We start from the raw sequence: 23259 nt of genomic DNA, 5'->3' as shown, positions 1-23259 counted from the left end.
CTATAATAGAGCTGTTTTAAAACAGATCATTTCTATATAATAGCATGATATGTTACTAAGAAATAATTTTAGATTAATGATTAGATACTTCATCATTAAACATTTCAGATGTTTTTTCAACACATCAATGGAACTCTGTAGAAAAGAACATACATTATGAGGAAACTATTTATTGGAACAACTAATGTAGGAATTAATGCAGAACTCATAAACATTGTTAAAATAGATTAATTAACAAATGGAATGGATGTGTGATATTAATGCTGGTCAGGTACTAACTTTAGTATTTAACAGAATCCCCAGTATGTGAGCCTTGGTATTCCAAGCTTCAATTAAACAAATTTTGTTTTGTGTCCTACACATTGGCTTATATCTGTTGATGGAAACAGAACAACAGTTTTTAGGAAGGTTTACTTATCCAAAAGATCTAGATATTCCTTAGGCTGTTTGAATAAATATTTGCATATTTATCTTACAGAACAGCACATCATATAGCATCAAGAATGTGTAGTACTTTGTTAGAAGTTGCTTGTATTCTATTGTACAGGGTGACCTATTTCTAAAGACTTTTTACACTTTTCCACTCGGATGAAGAGATGCAAATTCATAGATGGCATCATAACAGGTGCTACCTTTCCACATATATTTTTGCCCTTGACATAATTGTGCTAAATATCTTTAGAAAAGAGAACTTACCTATCTCCTAAAAAATGTTACTTTTTAGTTAAGTAATATCAAAAAGAGGTATCATTCAGAATGCCATTTGATGGTGTTCTGCTACATGCAGTGGCTTCTCAGTTTGACACAGCTAAACTATATTAGGTGAAACAAGGCAATTTCATGGGCACCTGTAAAATCATGGAATCAGTTTGGGATTATTATTGTGCTTTCAGATGAACAATCCATATGGTTCATCCCAACAGCACTATTGTGCAGCTTGGTACAAAGGTGGCCTCCATTTAAGCATAGGGTAAATAATATTTTACTCAATGACACATCATTCAGTAGTACATTGAAAATCTGAAAAGTCCTTTTCAGGGCTGTCTTTTTCCTCTTTCCTTCATGAGGTGGCTGGGCCAGATAGAATAAACCCATTCTGCAGGGTTGGAGTGGAGTAGAAAAAGACAAAATGAAAGAACATGCCTAGTTTCAGAGACCACCCTTAGCATCTGAAGATGCTACAACCTGAAATAATTGGAGATCTCAGTACAGTTTGTAATCACTAAGGATAGAATAACTTCATTTTTTAAATCATTCTCCTCAGGCTTCCATTCGGAACCCTAGAAAATAGCCAAAATACCTCTGTAGAACACCCAGAGAGGCTCTGCATTTTATTATTTCTAAATTTGGTCTCTCCTCAGATTTGGTATAAAAGAGAACAGCAATTTAGTCTTGGGTAGCAGGGGGAGTGTCAGCGCTCTGAGGAGCCTTCTGCATTTCAAAACAGTGGAAGCATATCAAACAACAATTTGCCTAGGAATGCCTGCATTTTCCTACATCCCCCTCCCCCCAAAAAATTGATAGCAGTGTCTCAGTTAACTGATCTCTTTATAGTCCAAATACACAATAGAATCCGCTGGATATTTGAGGGTGATGTGTAAACACATCCATCTCTCAGGCTGATACTTTATTCATTAACCTTGTTTTCCTTCAAGAATCCTATTTTACGAAATGGCTACAATATAACTAAGTTTATTATTCTTTCACAAATGTATACCCCATCAAAGAGACTTTGGCAACAGAAATCTCCATCCTTGAGACAATATTTTTCTGCATAGTTGGTACTCACTTAATCAACCAATAAGATTTAAACCCTTTGGCTCTAGTCCAGTCCTGTTTTGAGAAATGTCTTTTCCCCTTCTATCTACACCTTTAGAGCATAAAGATAGCCTCATGGACCTGACACTGGGTTTTGACTTGTAGTTCCAGCACATCAGGTGAACAGCCAATGGCTTTTACATCAATTATTACCCCCGAGAATCAGTATAGGAGATCATGAGCTGGTCCTCTTCCCATCGCTATCATATTATTCATCTCTTCCAGCAAACCTTCCCAAACTTCTTCTGGACAGACTCAGATGTTTTACCTTTCTCATCCCCCTTTGCTAAATTTCTATGTACTACAATCTAGCTATAGGTGTAAGAAAAAGCCCCCTACTTTTCATACACATGGACATTGTGATCACCAGTATGGTTGCCAGGGTTCCTGGAGTTTTGACTCACACACATCTGCTCTAAGAAGTGGACTTTGCCCACGGTTTCTAAGGCTTATGTGGATATTATAAGCCTCAGCTTTGCAGCAGCATTCTACATCTCTGGATGGGTGTTAGCCAGAACTACAGATGAGCTTCCAGCTGCTCCTTGCGTGCCCAGTCTTGGCCGCTGCAGTGGAAGAAGCCACGCCACCATGAACTGTACAGGGAAACAGTTTCCAGCCTGTTTCCATGAACCAAAGGCTAATACCACCAGAATCCATCTTGTTTTCCTGACTCCATTACAACAAAGCAAGAAACTCACGTATCCAACAGCTGCTTCAACTTCTGCATATGGCAATCAAGCTTTTCTTAGGTGTGGATCCTGCCAGACCGCCTAAGCCTTTGTCTAACGGAACTCAAGACAAAGACTGGTGCCAAGAAGACTGAACAAGAGGAAGACGATCTTCAGCCAGAGCCAAGTTCCTTTGTGTAAACCAGGTGTTACCTTAGGTAGCAATTTGGCCATCTATTGTCACCTTTTTAGATAAGTTTAGTAAACTCAAGCACACCTCCACCCAGTGATTTTCCTCATCTTTCTCTATACTGTCCCTTTGGAGCACCCCCACCCTGGTCCATTTCAACCTGAAAGTTCACTCAGGTATCCAGGACCCCATTGGTCAGGAATGGGCACCCAATTAGGTGCCACCAATGAACTTTCTATTGGCTATCGCAGTAGTCCAGCCCTTATGGTCACTGCGAAGCCTCCCCTTTTTGGGAGGTCATGCATCAGCTGACCACCTTCCTCCTCCCTCGTACCTCCCATCCCCTAAGGGCTCAAGCTACTCCTTATAACCTGTGGACTAGCTACCCATAGGTGTGCATCTAGCAGTAACCCAGTTCCGCTGTCTAGATCCATCCCTGGTTCTGGCCACAGTATTGGGTCCATTTCCCCCATCCTCTTTCGTCGCCATTGGAGCCTTCTTGAAGACTACGATTGGTAATTATCACCCTGTTTCTCTACCCATGTGTTGTCTCTATATCTCTATATTTCCTAGGAATGTATGAATGATTTTATGAGTATTTTATCTTGTATGCAAGCCTATATTTTTCTGGAATAAATTTTAATTGTTTTACTTAATTAGAGTCCCTAATATTTCTAAGCATTAATTTCTGGATGTGGAATCCTGTATACACAGGTAAAAGATCCTGATTAAGCCAGGTGCCCACCTGACAATTCCCCATCCTCGTTTTGAGGGCATTTTGGCTTACATAGGTTGGGTCCAGACTGGCATTTTAAGCCAACACAGGTATGGCTTGCAGATGGATTAAAGAATCAAGTGCAAATATGCACATCTGCCTCCCATCCTGCTTCCATACTCACCCCATTCTCTGATGCCTCTGAGGTGGCTCAAAAAGCTATCACTTATGAAGTGGTAGCAAATCCTTCGGCTGCACACCATCTGTCTTTCTGGGCATCTGAACGCGGGAGTGCACAAGCAAGGTGGATTGGTGGTTTGAACCTGTGCATGACCACTAAAAATGTATTTAAAAAAAGAAACCCAAACTGCGCCAAAGGGATGGTGCACAACAGCCATCTAACTGCGCCAAAGCACCTCATGTGCAGGAAATGGGCGACTCACACGGGAGCGTCTGATCAGGATTTGGCCACTCCATTTTGAACCAGCCCAATTTGAGACGCCTCCCATGTGGCCGAAGCTGCCACTCTGGACCCAGCCATAGTTAGGATTTATAGATTGGTTGTTTATTGTTTATTTGTATGAATGTGCGCTCCTTGTACTTTTTATATTCCTCCTGCTAATTCCCTATGCTATTAGTTTTCTTAATAAATTTTCAACTTTAAACTTATACCTGTTTATTTCTCCTCACTCTTATGTACAGTGTTGCCCAAATCCAGGACTCTGATACACACCTGGCAGAAGGTCCCAGGATGAATATGTGCTGGTGTGCTTGACATGCAAATGCTCCTATTGTTGAAGGACACAATAAGTGTAGGTCATTTGGTTAGCACCAATTATAGTTAAAATGTGTGGGACTGAATTTTTTGTATATTGTTTTTAATATTCTATGTGGTTTTTAACTGTTGTTAGCCGCCCTGAGCCTGTTAAGGGAGGGTGGAATATAAATTTAATAAAATAAAATAATAAAATAAATATGGTCCCAATTATGCCTGAATTCCATCCCATTTCTTTTGACAGTTTTCATTTTAAAAAGATGTACCCCATTGGAATAGAGTTAAGATATATAATTTGGAGTGTTTAAATGAGGTTTCAGGTCACAGTATTAATATTTAGTGCAAAACTCTAAACACCTGGGGTGTAACTACTTCAACTGGCATTAACACAAAACTTGAGTTTCACAGATGCTATGCAAACACACATACACAGAGCAGAGGTCTCTTTGGAGATTTTAAAAATTATCAGTAGGAAAACAGCAAGTCTGAATGTGCCAGAGGCAGGTTAGAACATCAAACGACTGCAAGATTTAGTCCACGCAAGCTTTTCACTTAATCACAAGGCTTTAGGAAATAATAAAAAGTCAACTAACAAACCAAGTGCAATCACTTTCTGTCTTTTGAGTGCAAAAATTCTCTTACTAGACAGTCTCAGTTCAGATACCGTATTTTAGGAGGGTCTTTGCTTTTCAAAGTTGCAGACAATGTAATTTAACTCATCTCCGGCACATTACACAACAGTGTCTTCCAGTGAAAGATTTGGTACAGCAGAATGGTTTTTAAATGTCTGCTCAGCTCTTATGGATAGTGTGGAGGGAAAAGGGGAGAAATAGGGATGTTCTTATTTAAAGGTCTGCCAGTCCCCCTATGCTAGCAGGGCTGCAGCTCTAATCCTGTGACATCATTATCATTGTGACATGGCATACCCACATAGAACACCAAACATGAATAGCTCTCATAGTGTTGCTTAGGGATAACACAGTCGGTCACTTGCTCATAATACCATTCCAACCATTACTCAGTTGGTGGGCAGGATATACTAGAGACTGATCCTCTTTCTCCTGTCTGATTTATCTCCAGAATATTTTAAAGGAAGGAATCCCAGAATATGAACAGTGCTAGCATTGCAACAGCTTGACTGGGGAGCCGTTCATAATGATTTCATTTATTCAATTTTTAGCCCGCCCTTCCAGTGCACAGACTCATGGCTGGGTACAACACAGTCATAACAATAAAATATACATATAAAAAATGTAAAACTATCAGCATTTAAAACCACAATCTAATATACAAAGATGGTGACCAAAATATATTTCATATGTTCTAATCATTCCAGCGAAGCATAACTTATCTTTAGGTCTTGAGGGACCGAGTCTTGCAGAGAAAGTGACAAAGCAACAGGAGGGGCCTGATGGATAAATGGGAAAATTACATCCTCTGCCTTCAGGAATTCCAATTTGCTGATCAAGATTTCCTGTTTTGCAGCACACATGCAGAGGTATTTCTGAGGCCAGCAGGCAGACACAAGTCAGGGCAGGTAAGCAGGTGGTCAGAGTAAACGTAAGCAGGCAAAAGTCTGGACAGGTACAAAGCTAGAAGGAATATGGCAGGCTTGGGAGGCAAGCAGAACAGGCAACAACAGCAAGCCTTAGGGTAACTGTTGAACCAACAAAGCTTCGAAGCTTCTGCAGGCTGATATAAGAAACTGGGATCTGTGCCCTTTCTGATGACATGCCTCAAGTTCTAGCTCCTTGCAAGAGCTACTACACCTTGTCTCCTTCTTGGGAGAGGCAAACCCAATGCTGTTTATTGTGTACTTCTTTGCAGGGTCCTGTCTCTGCCACAGTACTCCTTCATCTCTGATCCCTAGGTTTTGCGGGACCTTTGGTATGGGACCTTGGCAGGGCTCAGCAGCAGCTCCAGGTCATCATAATGTGCCAATAAAGTGCAGGGCTCTCCAGGTGGTTCCTGGTCTGTTGTCTCACAGGGCCAGAGTCCACAGCTGGTTGCTGTAACAGGATCATGGGGCCCACTGTGAAGTGCTCAGACAGACCTGCAACTTGGAAATATCAGGGCCTGTGAGGGACACTATGTAATCTAAAGAGTCCGCCCCAATGGAACTGAGGCAAACCATGACACCAAACAACCCTGAATGCTGGTCTATGATTGGACTCAACTGGTCACCTGTTCATACACAGGAATAAATTATCCCATACACAGTACTAGATCTTGGTATTGTTTGTTGCTTCATGACTTTTCTTCATCCAATATTTTCCAAGCAAGCAGATGGAGGCAGTATTGTCAGTGCTAACTGTTCAATAATAATAATAATAATACTTTGTATTTATATCCCGCCCTCCCCACTGAAGCAGGCTCAGGGCGGCTCACAACATATTAATTCAATATAATACAATAAAATCATATAATTCAATAAATACTACATTATAAAACCATCGTTTAAATCAATATTCCAATTAAAATTAACATTTATGGTGCTAAATTTCAGGTTTTTAATAAATTGATGGCAGAATACAACAGCAGCGAATCTATCATTAACTCAGCATTCAGCGAAGGCCATCTTAAAAAGAGTAGTCTTGCAGGCCCTGAGGAATTGCTCAAGACTCCGAAGGGCCCGCACTTCATCCGGAAGTTCATTCCACAGGCCTGGAGCTGCGATAGAGAAGGCCTGTTCCCTTGTGTTCTTCAATTTGGCCTCACTCGGCCCAGGGATGTTCAGCTGGTTCTTTCCCACTGACCTCAGTGCTCTCTGGGGTTCGTATGGGGAGAGACGGTCCCTCAGGTAGGCAGGCCCTCGACCATATAGGGCTTTAAAGGTAATAACCAGCACTTTGTACTGAACCCGGTATGCAACCAGCAGCCAGTGCAGCCCGCACAGCCCCGGCTGTATGTGCTCCCACTTTGGGAGCCCTAACAATAGCCTATCCGCTGCGTTCTGCACCAGCTGCGGCTTCCGGGTTCGGCACAAAGGCAGCCCCATGTAGAGGGCATTACAGTAATCCAGTCTTGAGGTGACCGTTGCATGGATCACTGTTGCTAGGTCCTGGCGCTCGAGGAAGGGGGCCAACTGCCTCGCCCGTCTAAGATGAAAAAATGCGGACTGGTTCCTCAATATGCCCAATGTAGTTGAGGTAGTTTCCACCCACCCCCCACCATTGTATTTATGCCTGTTGCTCCAGTCTGCCTGCCAGTGCTACCCAGAGCATTTGCCATCTCCTCAGCACCAACTGTCCTCTGCTGTTCTGTGCCATGCCTAAAGCTGCCCTAGTGGCATTCACACTGTTCAGGGCTTATATCGAGACTTCAGTAAGCTTCTAAGGTCTGGTGCTGCCGCCTGGCAATAGTGGTTGTTAGTAGATGCATTTGCCACATCTTCTCACCTCTTTGAGGCTGGCACAGGCACTGGTAATGGGTCAGAGGGCTGAGAAAAGCCTTAGAAAAAGTGGGTTGCCTGTTTTGTGGGTTTTTTAAACATGGAAAATGGCTATTCTTTTTAAACAAAGTTTTAAATTCCAAATGTAGATTTTGGTGCTAGTGCACATCCCTAGCTTTACTTCAAAATGAATGTGTTCTCTTCATATAAATAGATTGATGGTAAAACTCTCATTATTCTGGCTCAGTGATGTCTGCTGTCAATGGTCATAAACACTGTATTTGTTGGGGGGGGGGGGCGGGGTGTGTGGAATTACCTACCCTGGAAAGTTTTACCAAGTTTTCTCCTGAACACTGAAAGATTAACTCTGGTTTTACTAGTTTTGGCACATACATTTGACTTTACAGAGTCATTGTGAAGAACTACTATGGTCTATTTAATTTTGCTCTTCTGTGCTTTCTCACAAATGATAGCCCAATGAAAGCCAGGTATTACAGAGTGTACCTTTCCAGATAGAAATGGTACACTTCAAGAATCAAGGACTTACTTTGCACAGACAGTAATCAAAGGAGACACTGCAGCTACTGTAAACATCTTTCATCCACAGGGATCATGGAACACTTTACAAATTGAAGCAGAATGTGCACAAAACTGCTGCTAAGGCCAGACGAAGGAAAAAGCTGAAGCTCCGTGGAACTGTGGAAGACAAGATGTTGTTGTTCAGCTGGAACAAGGGTAGAGCCATATTTCTTTTGAATAAAACATGTTTTCCTAAGGATATATGGCCAACTATTATCGACTATCACTGTGATGAACTAGAGGGAAAATACAGGTCACGGACAGCCTCACCAAGATGTCAGAAACTGCTTCTTGATCACTTTTCACATTTGCCACCTTAAAAGAAAGAAGTACACTAGGCAGTGTGGTAAATCACCACCTCTGTAAGGGAATAAGATTCAAAGGCCTGCTAAAATTCACATTACAAGGGGTAGGAATTCTACTAAACTTTTACAGGCCAACTGTTTGGCATCCAAAAATCTCTATTTGGTTTTCACTTTTGTCTTGTGAAAATCAAACCTGGAAGTCTCCATTTTTGTGCCAGTTTCTGTTGGCTCATGCCAATTTCCCCTATTAAATTTACACAGCAGCTAATTTAATTTTTGCTTAAATAAAACATAAATGGCATACAAATGTCACATAATATATATCTGGTATAAAAATACCATAAAAGAAACAAGGCAAGAACACCAATAGGGTGAAGGGACAAAAAAAAAAGCCTCATAAAAACAATAATAGAAGAAGAGAAATAGGCCTTTTTCTACATTCCATAAGAAAGGCTGGGAAACTCTTACAATCAAACAGCTAAACTCATCTGGTCCAGCTTGTAGAAGATGAAGATCCTCTGATGAGAGGGCTGAGACTCCCACTAACAAGGACTGCCAGCTGGGTTCCCTTAAGCAGAAACTCTAGAAATTGCCATGGAAAACTTGAGTCCTTCTTGTTGGCCCAGATTTCGCTTATTCCCTGACACAACTGCTTCCCCTATTACACCCCCACTATATTTGCTCCTTACCTTCTTCACTGCATCTTGAGCCTCACCATAAATTCAGAATGTTGCAAGTTCATCAAGATCAATAACTGTCACACTGGATACTCTCCTGTCCCATTGAATATTAGCACCAGGACTATTAATGCCTCCATTAAAGGTTTATGGATAACAGGCTATTCAAGAAATTGTGAGGCAAGCTGCCTGGTGCATTTTAAATGTTTACCTGCTTCTTTTTCTTTAATATCACTGTTAACTTTGTGCAGATAAGTCAACATTAAATTTCTACCAATTTGAAAGTTTGGTTTTCTAGAGCGTTAAAGGGAACCGGTAAGGGGGAATTGAAAATTATATGGTCATAATTATCTGTAAATTTCTATGGTCATAATTATCTGTAAATTTCTATGGTCATAATTATCTGCAAATGTAAATTTCAATGTCAACCTTAAGAATATGTTTTTTCTCTACCTATAGTGGTAGTTCAAACCTTACTTGGCATATGATGTACCGGTACCCTGTCAGGTATCAGAAGTACTGTCAGAATACAGAGCTCTGCTTTTCCCTGCAATGTTACATTCTCTCACTTTACTCTAAGTCACAAGAAAATATCAGTTAAGTTGAATAGGACTGAAGTATCTCAAGGCTGGCAGAAAGGAACATTATGTTTGCTGAATCACAGCAAAGTCCCTTAACAACAATGTTAACAAATATGGTTTGCAGTGATTATTGACATACTTCAATATAAGAGAAGATTTCATAAATATGAATCTGGGAAAAGAAAACTGACATTTGTATGCATCTGCTTTCAAGATGGAAGATTTTAGAGGTTTGTTTTTTAATAGCCCCGTGGTGCAGAGTGGTAAAGCTGCAGTGCTGTGGTCTGAACTCTGCTCACAAGTCACGACCTGAGTTCGATTCCGGTGGAAGCTGGATTCAGGTAGCCAGCTCAAGGTTGACTCAGCCTTCCATTCTTTCAAGCTTGGTAAAATGAGTACCCAGCTTGCTGGGGGGGAAGTGTAGATGACTGGGGAAGGCAATGGCAAACCACCCCGTAAAAAGTCTGCCGTGAAATTGTTGTGAAGCGACATCACCCCAGAGTCGGAAACGACTGGTGTTTGCACAGGGGACCTTTCCTTTCCTTTTAATGGAACCTAAGAGAAATAGTGGCCCAGGCTAGCCTGCTCTCATCAGATCTAGGAAGCAAGGTAGGGTACACACAGGTTAGTACTTGGATGGGAGACCACCAAGGACACCCACGGATGCTATGCAGAGGCAGGTAACAGCAAAACCAACTCTTCTCATCTCTTGCCTTGAAAACTCTACAGGGTTGCCATAATTCTGCTGCACTTTCCACCACCAAGAAAAATAGCAAATAATTATCAACATTCAAAAAGTCACTGGGCAGAATCCAACAACAGGTATTCTGGAAAAAAAATATTTTTGAAATCAATGAAATAAGTCTTGCCTGTGAGTAACTTAAAATCCAACTAGACATAGATCCCAATTAGACATAGTGGTGATGGTCATAGGACTGCACTCACAGTTAGTTACAACTTTTATGGGTGGGCATTCAGCCAGCGCTCCACAGACTGCACTGGCTGCCTGTCAAGCATGCTGATTTAATAAATGGTTAAAGGCTGGTCAAGTGATGGCCCTGGGTATCATTTAGTTACAACCCCCCTCTTCTCATGTTCTGGTAGCCATCTGGTAAGGGATGTTTACTTAAAGGAAGTGTCTCACTTTGTTTTAGTACCAACACTCCCCCTAAAAATCCCAGGCCACGCTGGGTCTTATCTTAGTCACAGGCTGGCATTAGAAGGCTATGGCTAGGTAGAGGAAAATTACTTCTTTGCCCTTTGAACTCTGAGTTACAAACGTGTCTGTTGTATCTATATAGCTGAATATAACCGTATTGTTTTTAGTCTTCTCAAAGACAACGTCTTATCTGCAACATGGAGTTTCAATAAAGACCTAATTTTGATTAAAAACAAAGGAGTCTATTCTTGAAGTACTTGTGCTTGACATTTTGAGAAGACTCCCTTTTTGTGGGATTACGTCCGAATTTGGAAACTCTATGCGCTATGGCTGATGAAGGTCCAGACAATGGGTAAGAGCCCACAGACCCTTGCACTCTGGCAGGCAGAGATCCAGACCCAGGAGCAAGACCCAGCCCTCCCCTGTGGCACATCCTAGATGCCCAGAGGCAAGTTGGGAGAGGCTCCCCGCTACACGTGCAGTGGCTATTCATCACTCCAAAGGATTGGGGTCTGCGCTGATCTACCACACTGATGGATGAGAGGCAGAGCGCCGGTAAGCGATCCTGGAACTTCCCCCCCTAAGAGCACAGTCTGAGGAGGGGATCCCAGGAAACTTGGAGGCGAGCGGAGGTGATGGCCGAGAGGATCGAGGCATGGACCCAATCCCTGAGGAGGAGGGGTAAGATGAAGATCCCTACCTGAGGGACTTTTTTGAAACTCATAAGGTTCCAGATGGTGGAAATAATCCAGGATCTGAGAGATGAGATGTGGACGAACAATGACTTCATGATCTGGGAGATGAGGACCAGAATTGACCAGGGACTACACCGCCCACCCCCTCCTGAGGGCCAACCAGTGCCGCAGCAGCCACAGTTGCCACCTCAGCTGCCTCAACAGCCGCCCCCACCTCAGATGCTGCAACTGCTGCCACCACAACAAGACTGGTGGATTTTGGGAGTGGCAGGGAGTTGGCGGCCACCTTCAATGGGGACCCAGAAGAAGTGGAATACTTCACTATACAAGCTAACAGCTTCATGCACTACTGGGGTCACACTTTCCCAGACGAGTTTAGCAGAGTGGATTACCTGGGATTGAAACTGGAAGGGGTGGCCAAGAGTCAGTGGTATAAAGAGTCAATGGTATGTGAGCCTCTACGAGACCCGCAGCCCCAAGCTCGATACAGTGGTGGCGTTCCTGATACAGTATGAAGACCCGCTCCAAGAGACCTGAGCGTTGACTGCCCTACGAGACCTGGAACAAGGGTCCCGGTCAGTGAGAGAGTACACCGCCGATTTTCGCACCAACACCACGAAAGTAAGAGGGTGGCACAAGCAGATGAAGATCGAGCTATTCCAGAGGGGCCTAAATGGAAGCGTACTGGTTCGAGCCCTTCAACAGGCCCAACTGACCACCCTAGTAGGGTGAATACAACTGGCTGGTGAAGTAGAAACCATAATGAAGAGAGTGGCTCTCCAGCAGTAGCAGCAGAAGGGGGGGAAGAGGGAGTGTGAGTCTTGGTCTAGGGCTAAAACAGACTGGGGGGGACCCCAAACTCCCGAACCCAGGAAATGCTTTTGTTGCGGGGATCCCAATCATCTGGCCATAAATTGCCCGGAAAGACCTTGAGGCCCCCCCTTACTCCGAAGCCCAATGCTCCCAAAATGAAGGAGCTGAAGGGACGCTTGTGGGAGCCTGCCAAAGGGAACATTACCCTCCCAAGCCCGAGTGAATAGGGGATAATCATCATCACCAAGTCGGGAGAGGAAAGCTGGGAGGAAGAGCAACCTGCACTCAGCGGCACTGAGCTAATGGTGCCACTATGGGTGAGAATAACAGGGACTTTATTTTTTATACCACTGACTTTAATGAACCCTGGGTTGAAGAGATTCATACACGCCCGAGTGTTACTTGATTCCGGGTGCACGAGAGACATCATCACCCCAAAACTTGTGGAGGCTTTAGGCCTTCAAAGCAGCCCGTTGCAGCACCCCATCCAATTTGAGCAGATGGATGGGACCATCATGAAAGGGCAGCCATGCACCCACCAAACCCAAGGGGTACCAGTGGGGATAGTAGATCACTGGGATACTGAGATTTTTGTAATCGCCTCCTCCTTTGACATAGTATTAGGAGTGGGTTGGCTGGCCAAGCATGAACCCGACATCTGGTGGGGGGATCAAATCATTGACTTTAAAGATCCCGTGTGTGATGACCACACGTGGTGAAAGGCTTGGGAGCCCAATCCCCCACCAATTAATCGGAAACTATGTCTCACCATAGAGGAGGTGAGGTCAATTCCCAAGGAGTACCGAGACTTAAAAGCAGTGTTCACCGAGGAGGAGGCAAATGAACTTCCTCCCCACAGAGACACGGATTGTGCAATAGAATTTATCCTGGGCCAGGAACTGCCCAAGGCAAAAATTTATTCGATGAGCTGGGCAGAGAAAGCCAAGCTTAGGAAATTTTTGGACAAGAACTTAGATAAGAACTTATCCGCCCGATCACAGCCCCCCATGCCACTCCTGCGTTATTTCATAAGAAAAAGGATGGAGGGCTCTGACTTTGCACGGATTTTCGTGGAATTAGCGCCATCTCTGCCTTGAACGCCTACCCCATTCCCCTTATAAAGGACCTCTTGAACACAGTGGCTAGGGGGAAAATATTCACTAAACTGGATATGAGAGACGCTTATTTTAGGGTCCGCGTAAAGGAAGGGGACAAATGGAAAATGGTATTCAATACTCCCATGGGTCAGTTTAAATACTTGGTGATGCCTTTTGGATTACCAGGGGCCCCAAGGGTGTTTATGAACCATCAATGAAGTGCTGAGGAAATTCCTGTACCAAGGGGTGCTGGTGTACCTGGATGACATCATAATTTATTCTGAGGATCTCTCCTCTCACATCAAACTAGTGAGGGAGGTTTTAGAAACGTTGTACGAGCACAAACTGTTTGCCAAATTATCTAAGTGCGATCTCCACAAAACGGAACTCGATTACTTTATTTACAGAGTCTCGGGGAAAGGTTTAGTGATGGACCCCACGAAAATACAGGCAGTACTGGATTGGGAGCCCCCCAAAACGCGTAGACAACTCCTTCATCGGATTAATCCAGGGGTTTGCCAATATCATGCTGCCACTAACCGACCTCCTGAAAATGAAGGGGAGGGGCCCAGAGGCAAAACGTCCTGGGGCGAAGCTCTCATGGACGAGTAAATGCCAAGATGCATTCAACCACTTGAAAAGACTATTCACTACTGAACCGATATTAATTCACCCTGATGAGCAAAAGGGTTTTGTGGTACAATGTGACACCAGTGATGTCGCTGTGGGGGGAATTCTCATGCAATTAGACCATGAGGGGGCTCTGAGACCCTGCACCTATATATTTAGGAAATTCTCCCCGGACCAACGGAACTGGTCAGTATGGGACAAATAAGCCTTTGCAGTGAAGTTTGCCTTAGAGACGCGGAGGTCATGTCTAGAGGGGGCCAGGGTTCCCTTTGAGATTTGGACAGATCATAAAAATCTAGAAGTCCTAACAGGTCGAAGAAAATTAACCAAAAAACAGATCCCATGGGCGGGCTCCTTTTCCAAATTTTACTTCACATTAAAACACATTCTGGGAACGAAAAACTTTCTGGTGGATGTGCTATCCCGCCTACCTCAGCATAACAGTCAGAAGGAAGCAGTCATGGACTCTCTAATCACCTCCTCCCACTTGGGGGGGGGGGCAGTTACCACCCGATCACAAAAGCTCCGGCAAGAGACTGAGAGTCAATGGGGAACCAAACTTAAATTGAAAGTAGATGGGGAAAATAAGCCCCAGGGAGTCGAACAAGGGGAAGAAGGTCTATGGTATAAAGACGGCAAACTGTATGTGCCAAAGAGCATGCGCCAAGAAGTATTACAAGCTTGCCACGATAGCAAAACAGCAGGGCATTTTGGCTATGTAAAGACTTTGCATTTAATTAATAGACAGTTCTGCTGGCCCTTCATGAAACGGGACATTTCAGAGTACATGGCTTCGTGCCCAGTCTGCTTAATGGCCAAAAGGGGGGGGGAACCACCAGGACTGCTCCAACCGGTAGAATCTCCCGCAAGGCCTTGGTCGATGGTGTCACTGTACTTTATAGTGGAATTACCCCCCTCGCAGCGGAAAACCGTAATTTTTGTAGTAGTGGACACTTTCTCAAAACAAGCGCATTTCATCCCTTGTCCCAAACTCCCCACCGCTAGAAAGCTAGCTCACTTATTTTTCCAACACGTGGTCCGATTACACTCGTTCCCAGAGAAGGTAATTAGCGACAGGGGGGTTCAGTTCATTGCCAACTTCTGGTGGGAGACTAGCAGGCATTAACAGGGATTGAGTTCCACCGATCACCCCCAGACTGGTGGACAGATGGAACATACCAACGCGGTGCTAGAACAGTACTTGAGATGTTTCATTAACTACCAGCAATCCAATTGGATGGAATTACTCCCCTTCACGAAGTATGGATACAATAACAGTGTACACAGCTCCACCAAAACCAACCCCTTTTGGTGGTAAATGGCTATGAGGAGAAGCCCTTCCTTACCCTGCTGGGAGGGAAAGTACTGAGCAGCCCCTCTTCATTTGAACAATGGTGGGGTGACTTGGGGAGAGCTTGGGGAAGCATACAGGAAAACCTGGATGCCGCTAAAGAGACTTACAAAAAAACATTATGACAACTCCCACTCCCCTGCCTGGGACTTCAAAGTGGGGGACACCGTGTTTTTGTCAACAAAAAACTTACCAATCACTCAAACTTCAAAGAAACTGGCATATAAATTCATTGGTCCCTTCCAGAACAAATGGATTATAAACAAAGTGACTGTAGAGTTGGAGTTACCTAAAATGTTTAGTAAGGTTCACCCTATTTTCCATTGCAGTTTACTCAAGAAAGACTTTGGGTTGACGCATTGGCACCCTCGACAACCAGCCCCGAACCTGATCCCCGTAGGGAACCAGAGCCATCACGAGGTGGAGGAGATTCTCAATGCTAAAATGAAACAGGGGGTGTTGCATTTTCTAATCCGCTGGAAACATTTCCCGAAATCCCATGATGAATGGGTTTCTCACTTCAACGTACAGGCCCAAACCTTGACCAAGCAATTTTACGCTAAGTTTTCTAAAAAAAAACCAGGGGAGGGCCTAAGGGGGGGCAGTATGTCAAGCATGCTGATTTAATAAAGGTTAAAGGCTGGTCAAGTGATGACCCTGGGTATCATTTAGTTACAACCCCCCTTTTCTCATGTTCTGGTAGCCTTTTGGCAAGGGATATTTACTTAAAGGAAGTGTCTTGCTTTGTTTTAGTACCAACACTTCCCCTAAAAATCCCAGGCCATGCTGGGTCTTATCTTGGTCACAGGCTGGCGTTAGAAGGCTATGGCTAGGTAGAGGAAAATTACTTCTTTGCCCTTTGAACTCTGAATTCCAAACATGTATGTTTGTATCTATATAGCTGAATGTAACTGTATCGTTTTTAGTCTTCTCAAAGACAACGTCTTATCTGCAACATGGAGTTTCAATAAAGACCTAACTTTGATTAAAAATAAAGGAGTCTATTCTTGAACTACCTGTGCTTGACAGTACCGGATCTGCTTCAAGGTTTTAATTTTAACATTTAAAGCCTTACACAGCATTGGACCAACATACCTGAGGGCCCATCTCCTTCCATATATGCCCAGGAGGTCATTACGTTCGGCCTCCCAACATCTATTGGCCGTCCCCAGCCCAAGAAATGTCTGCCTTGCCTCAACTAGAGCCAGGGCTTTTTCAGTCCTGGCCCCAACCTGGTGGAATCAGCTCCCTACAGAGATCTGGGCCCTACCTGACTTATTAGTCTTCCGTAGGGCCAGTAAAATGGAGCTGTTCTGCCAGGCTTTTAGTTGAGGCTGCGGGCGTCTATTCTTGATCTGGCTGGCCTCCCCTATTGGTACTGTCACCTGTGCTATAAAATGGACTAATATCTGCCATCCCTATGAGGTATCATGTTGTGAGATGACCAGGCTGGGCAATATGTGATGATATGGTAAAGTTTTCTGAGTGTTGTTGAGTTGTCTGTTTATAAAATGTTTTTATTGCATTTTATTGTTTTATCATATGTTGTACTCCGTCCTGAGCCCTACGGGGAATGGGTGGAATAGAAATATACTAAAATATTTGTTATTTGTTATTTAAGAAGAATTTTACAAACTACTCAACCATGAAGAAGGAGGGAAGGGACAGGAGAACAATGTAAGCTACCTTGAATCCCTAATAGGGAGAAAGGTAAAGTACAAATTAATAAAATTGGGAGAGAAAAAAGAATGCAAGTTTCAGATGCATGTGAAAGTCTGACCAATTTCACACTAGGGCTTGTTCCAGGTGGGGAGCTATTTTGCCCCAGGCACTTCTCTCCATTTTTGCACACACTGCCACAAAGCTGCGAGTTGGTGGCCACTTTCCCATAGCAAGTAGAAACCGCTTGTAAGAGGATCTTGCTTGCTGTGGGAAAGCAGCGTGCCAACTTGCAGCTCCACAGCAGCTTGTGCAAAAACAAAGAGAAGTGCCAGAAGCAAAATGGCTCTCCACCCAGAACAAGCCTAGTGCAAAATCATTCTCAGTCATTGCACTAGGCAGGAGACATGCAAATCTTTCCTTATATGGATGGATAGCCCAAAAAGAGGGTTGCACAAGCTTTTCCTTGCTGCCTCTCTCCTCCAGCTTTGTGTAATGTGCAAAGCTGCCTTAAGGTGAGAACCAATTCCACACTAGACCTTTAATCCTGATTCAGCCCTGTTCCCAAACTGACATCCTATAATTGAATCATGGAATCATAGAGACTATGAGTTTATGGTTCTATTATTCTAGTATAGAAAATCAGTTTGGGGACAGGGTTGGACCAGGACTAAAGGTCTAGTGTGGAATTGCAGCAAACCAGGAACAAACCAGTTTGCACACTAGGCAAACTAGGGTGTCAGGAGGGTGGGGGCACCAAATTGGGCTCCCCACACCCTCCCGGTGCCCCAGGCGAGCACCTAGTTTGCTGCCTCCTCCACCCGCTGGCTGCTACCTCTGACCACCACCACTTCTGCTGCCGCCCACCCCTCCATTCCCTTCCCTTTGCCTCCCCCCTGCTGCCCGCTCCTCCTTTCCCTTCCCTGCCACTGCTGCAGTGATCACAGCCCATGGCAAGGTGGCGGCACCCCATTCCCTTCCCCCCCCCATGCGTTCACAGTCCGATGCAGGTGATCTGAAATGAAGGCTTGGCTCCCCCTCCCTTCCGGTTCTGGAAAGGAGGGGGGAGAAGCCTTCATTTCAACCCCATCATTCTAAGGTTAAGATTCACCTGGGTCAGGCTGTGAATGTGCAGGGGAGGAGCGAAGGGAAGGGAGTGCTGCTGCCTCGCCGTGTGGCTTGGGGGTGGGGGGGTGCGATGGAGCACGGTGCTGCGTTGCAGCGCTGCAGGAGGGGATGTAGGGTGGGGGGATGGCACAGGGTGGGGGGATGCTTGCCTGGAGCACCATACACCCTTGGGCCACGTGCTGCCTGTGTGTCATCAGAAGAGCAGCAAATTCCCAACTCTTGTATATGGGTTTGTTGACACTTGGTAATAGTAAGGGTAATGGAGGCAATCAGTTCCACCTTATATTCATAATCTGATAAATACCAAGGAGGCCCTCAGGATTTGACTTGCAATGTAAAGTATGGATGATGGCTAATAAAATACAAACAGGCTTGGCAGTTGTGCAGACCCATTGTTTAAATGGGTCAAAATACCAGGACCTAAATGTGGATATGGTACAGCCTCCCAAACTATTTTCCATCTGTCACAGGAATATGAGCATCATGCTTTACTGGGAGATGTGACAGAGCTCTTTGAACTCTCCCCAGCAGCAATTGAGTGGATTGAAAATCTAAATATTAGTATTTAGAGAGATCGACCAATCCATCTGCATACCCATTGTATCAGCTTGGTTACATATTTTATATTATTATATACACGTGTAACTCATGATAATAAAATGCACACATGCACTCATGCACACTTGTGCTCTGGGCAGTTTGTTTTTAAAAAGCTGGAAGCGGCTTGGAAGGTCCACACCACCAAGGCACCTTGCTTGCGCGCTTCCACATCCAGATGCTGAAGAGGCGACTGGCGTGAGGCTTCAAAAGTGGCAGCTTTTTGAGCCGCTCTGAGGACACTGGAGGATTGGGTGAGTATGGGATGGGTATGAGTGGCAAATGTTAGTGTTTGGAAGGATTTTTCATGTTGGTTTCTGAGGAGTCTCTGAGTCAGTTCAAACTGCCGTCTGTTATCAGCCAGTGCATCTGGAATAACAACAGGCCCTGAGCTAAAGAATCCAATTTCACTTGTACTACATAGGATGCATCCTTAGCAAGAGCAATTTAAATCTCTGGTTCAGCTTTACATTGCCTGGAATCAGTTCTCAGAAGATATCTGAAAGTCCTGCAAAACTACCCTATTTAAAACAAACAAGGAAAGGAAAGGTCCCCTGTGCAAACACGAGTCGTTTCCGACTCTGGGATGACGCTGCTTTCACAACGTTTTCGCCTTCCCTGGTTAACTGCGAACCGGCTACCTGAACCAGCTTCCACTGGAATCGAACTCAGGTCATGAGCAGAGGGCTTCGACTGCAGTACTGCAACTTTACCACTCTGTGCCACGGGGCTCTGTAAAACAAACAGACAAACAAACAAACAAAAAACCCTGCCTGTTTTCCTACACTTGTTTTGTATTTAAGAAATAAAGCAGGGGAGAAGTATTTTACTGAATCAATCATCTTCCTACAACAAAGTTCAAAGATCTCAAGTCCATCTAATACAAACTATTGCAGTGAGCATGAATCACAGAGTCTAAAACATGATGACCCAGCCATTTTAGAGGCCTGATTCCCATGATCATTGCTGAGATAGGAAACTCTCATTTTGGGATGGCCAAATGATTTTGTAGTTGTTCATGTTGAAAACAGCCACATTATTAGCTATACAGTTAATCTTGGACCCATTCTTTACAGATACAACAATTTGGATCCTGAACAGCCTTTCCACTCCTGGTAGGCACTTCTGCAATTTTGTTGGTTCTCTCCACTCACACTTGGAACACTCTATTGGTTCTAGGAGCTCACAGACCTAGAAGGGAATAATTTTGGGGGGCATAGATGATTGCAGCAGGATATGGGAGGTGAAAAAATTACCATTTAATAGTAGGCATAATTCTTTTTTGTTTGGGGATTTTAAAATTAGTATGTCACATACAATTTAAAAATTGTTCAGTGACAAATCAATGGCATACTGTTGAGTAACTGATTCCTATAAAACATCCTGCTGATTCACACAAAAATGTCCTGCTGATTCACAGGAAAATGCAAACCTACCAACTTTGATCTCTATGGTTTCATAGACCAATTACATCCTTTAATGGTAGAGCTCTAAGGAGTTTTTTTTTACTTCCGCCATCTTCAAAATGCCATTATATTTTTCTAATGCATTCTCATGATAGACAATTTCAATCTCTCAGACCATTTCCTTCCTGTAGTCAGGAATACTACCACCCAGCCTACTTATCCCTGCCTCACCAGACTCCCAATATTAAATCTGATGTTCTCAAAGGACAGAAACAAACTGCTGTAAATCAGCATAACATAATGGACGAGTACAAATTCATTATGTTCCCCCTAGTTGCTGGATGCATATTGATTAACCAAGTCTTGCATCCTTGAATAACATATGGAGCTTTCATCTTACCTGCTTGTGTTCCAAATAAGAAATCTGAATTCAGTTTTGAATAAGTAAGTGCTGTATCATTACATCAAGTTTTACCACCAGATGACTGTCCGAAGCAACTTTTTAAGGCCCATTTGGATTGTCCTAAGATTAATATTTATGTAATCCTTCACCTGCTTACCCCCTTTTCCATTTACAGCTGGGAAAAGTAAAAAGCCCAAAAGGAAGTTCTACAGCTATGGGAATTCACCTTATCCTGGAACATAAAAATCTCTCTGAGGCTTAGATTTTTGCTTCACACCATCAGGAGAGATTCTGCATTCAGATAATTATGGAATGGCCCTTGATTAATTTCTTATTCTTGTGCAAGAAGACAAGGATAGAACCAAAACTTACAGCCCAATCCTAAGAACACTTTCCTTGGAGTAAACCCTAGTGAATATACCAGTGTAAGATTCTGAGTATACCTGTTTAGGATTGCTGTCTTAGTTATTCCCAGGAAATATTCCTATTAAAAAGGACAAATGCCCAAGAGTCCCCTTGGAAATGTGTATGTATGTATCTTCTGTTGTAAGCATAATTATCTTGTAGGATGCATCAAAATATCCAAGAAACTAAATCCAACACTAAGTATGCCAAGAATTGACACTACAGATAAATATCTTCAAGCCGACATTGGAGTGTAGGTGTTCTCTATACATATAGGCATATTTTAACAGTAGTTAGAAAAAAGATAGGTGGTAGTTAACGTGATGTTGTTTAAGCAGAACCCACAGAAAAGATCTGCATTTACCTCAGGTAATCCCTGCGACAAAGAATGAGATTTGCCTTCGTGTAAAGTGTTGATCCAACCTCTCCAAGGCGACAGTCACAGCAGGCACACTTTAAACAATCCTCATGCCAGTACTTATCCAAAGCCTTCAGAAGGTATCGGTCTTTGATCTTGCGGTTGCAGCCAGCACAGCCCTTTTGCTTCCCCTTTGGTTGTACAGATAGCATTGGCACACCTAGAAACAAAAAAGCACACTAATGAGATTACCAGTGATCCTCTGTGATGGTACCCTCAAGGCTCACTACAAAAAGCCCAGGTATTGAATGCTTGAATGCTGGGGAAGGCAACGGCAAACTACCCCGTAACAAAAGTCTGCCGTGAAAACTAAGTGATGCGACGTCATCCCAGAGTCGGAAACAACTGGTGCTTGCACAGGGGACTACCTTTACTGAATGCTTATGGATTCTTGGTTTTGTGAACTAAAATAATTTTTGGAAAGTGGAAGAGAACCTGAGAGTTTGATTGTGGTCCAAGCAATGTGATTAGTTGCATGGATTATTTTTCCAGTAATAAAATGTGTTTATTCCTACAGATTTTGCTTACGTAAATATCCCTTCTGAAAAATAAACTGATCCCTGTATTACTTTTTTTAGGCTTAATAACTGTTGCTACCTTATTTTCTGGAGTTGGTAACAATTCCAGCTAGACTTACTTATAAAAAACCATATAAAGGAAAAGAAAATTCAGACTGTATTTCAATAGCTGGCTTTGTACACACAAAACAGATCTTTTTTCCACTAGGAAGTTCAACTTCGGAGGGTCAAAACAACAACAAAAGAGAATATCTTTCTCATAGGATAAGCCCCCTTTTTAAACTTCTTCAGAGAGAGCTTTGTTTCCGTTTGCTATCTTTTATAGAAATTATTACTGTTGGTAGTATCAGGGCTTTGGCATTCATGGACCCATGACTACGGAACACCTTCTGGAACAGATCTATTAATGTTCTTCCGTTAGTCCTCCTGAAAGAGGCTTATTACGTTGTACAGGTATTTGGCAGTTAAGGGAGGAAAAGCTAGCTGAGACTGATGCCTTATTGGATTTTTATGTTTTTTCTGTGGATCTATTGATTTTAGTCACATTTTAATTGTTTTTGAATTTATCAATAGTTTTGGTTTCTATAACTCATCATGATTGGCAGAGAGATGAAAAAAAATATTTTAAACATATAAATAAATGCCTTGCCATTCAGTCAAGTGAAAAGAATGAACATCCTGGTATTCTCTGGATTTTCTTTCTCAAGGCCACTAAATCCAATGGTTAAACCCAGAAGACAAAAGGCTGCCATTACTACACAATGCTGAACTGCTTTGGTTATCTTCTTGCCATCAGAGTCAATTGGCAGCCATCACACAGCTTGATAAAAGTTTTGTCTCCTAATCTACTGAATGAACTAAATGGATAGTGCACATATTCTGAATGAGCCCCTACAAATGAGTCAGGCTTGTAGCTTCAGGGGGCCTGTGGGGGCCCTGCCCCCTGACTTCCTGTCAGGTGCCCCAACCTTCCCTCTCCCCTGCCACCTCCCTCCCATGATTTAATTGCACAGGAGGGGTACCTAGGAGCAGCTGCTGCCCTCCCATGCCATTTAAAGGGTCCACCAAGAGATGAAGGGGGTGCCCATGGCCTCTCAGCTTTCATCCCTAGGCCCCTCAAGCAGAGGTGGCAGTGTCTGGGGGCTGGAAGGTCAGGCACTCTGAGCCAGGCACCCTGAGCCATGGTGGCAGTGGCCAGTGGAGGAGAGCTCATAAGTGCCCCCTGATTTTTTAACATGCCCCCCAACTTTTAAAATCCTGGCTACGGGCCTGAACTGAGTT

The 23259-nt window shown here is 43.6% G+C and overlaps 1 protein-coding gene across 3 annotated transcripts in view; it reads right to left on the bottom strand.

Annotated features, from left to right (window-relative positions):
• Nucleotides 1–23259, bottom strand: part of LMO1 (LIM domain only 1) — a 166469-nt gene that overhangs the window by 30934 nt on the left and 112276 nt on the right. For all 3 annotated transcript variants that reach the window (XM_060262533.1, XM_060262534.1, XM_060262532.1), the window contains exon 2: nucleotides 21407–21620. In XM_060262533.1, the coding sequence (XP_060118516.1) occupies nucleotides 21407–21620 (214 nt within the window). The remainder of the gene's footprint in view (nucleotides 1–21406; nucleotides 21621–23259) is intronic.

The sequence above is a fragment of the Heteronotia binoei genome, chromosome 21 (assembly GCF_032191835.1).
Source record: "Heteronotia binoei isolate CCM8104 ecotype False Entrance Well chromosome 21, APGP_CSIRO_Hbin_v1, whole genome shotgun sequence".
In the NCBI taxonomy this organism is placed as follows: Eukaryota; Metazoa; Chordata; class Lepidosauria; order Squamata; family Gekkonidae; genus Heteronotia; species Heteronotia binoei.
Note: the sequence above shows the minus strand (reverse complement) of the source record. Positions and strands in the feature narration are given on the sequence as shown.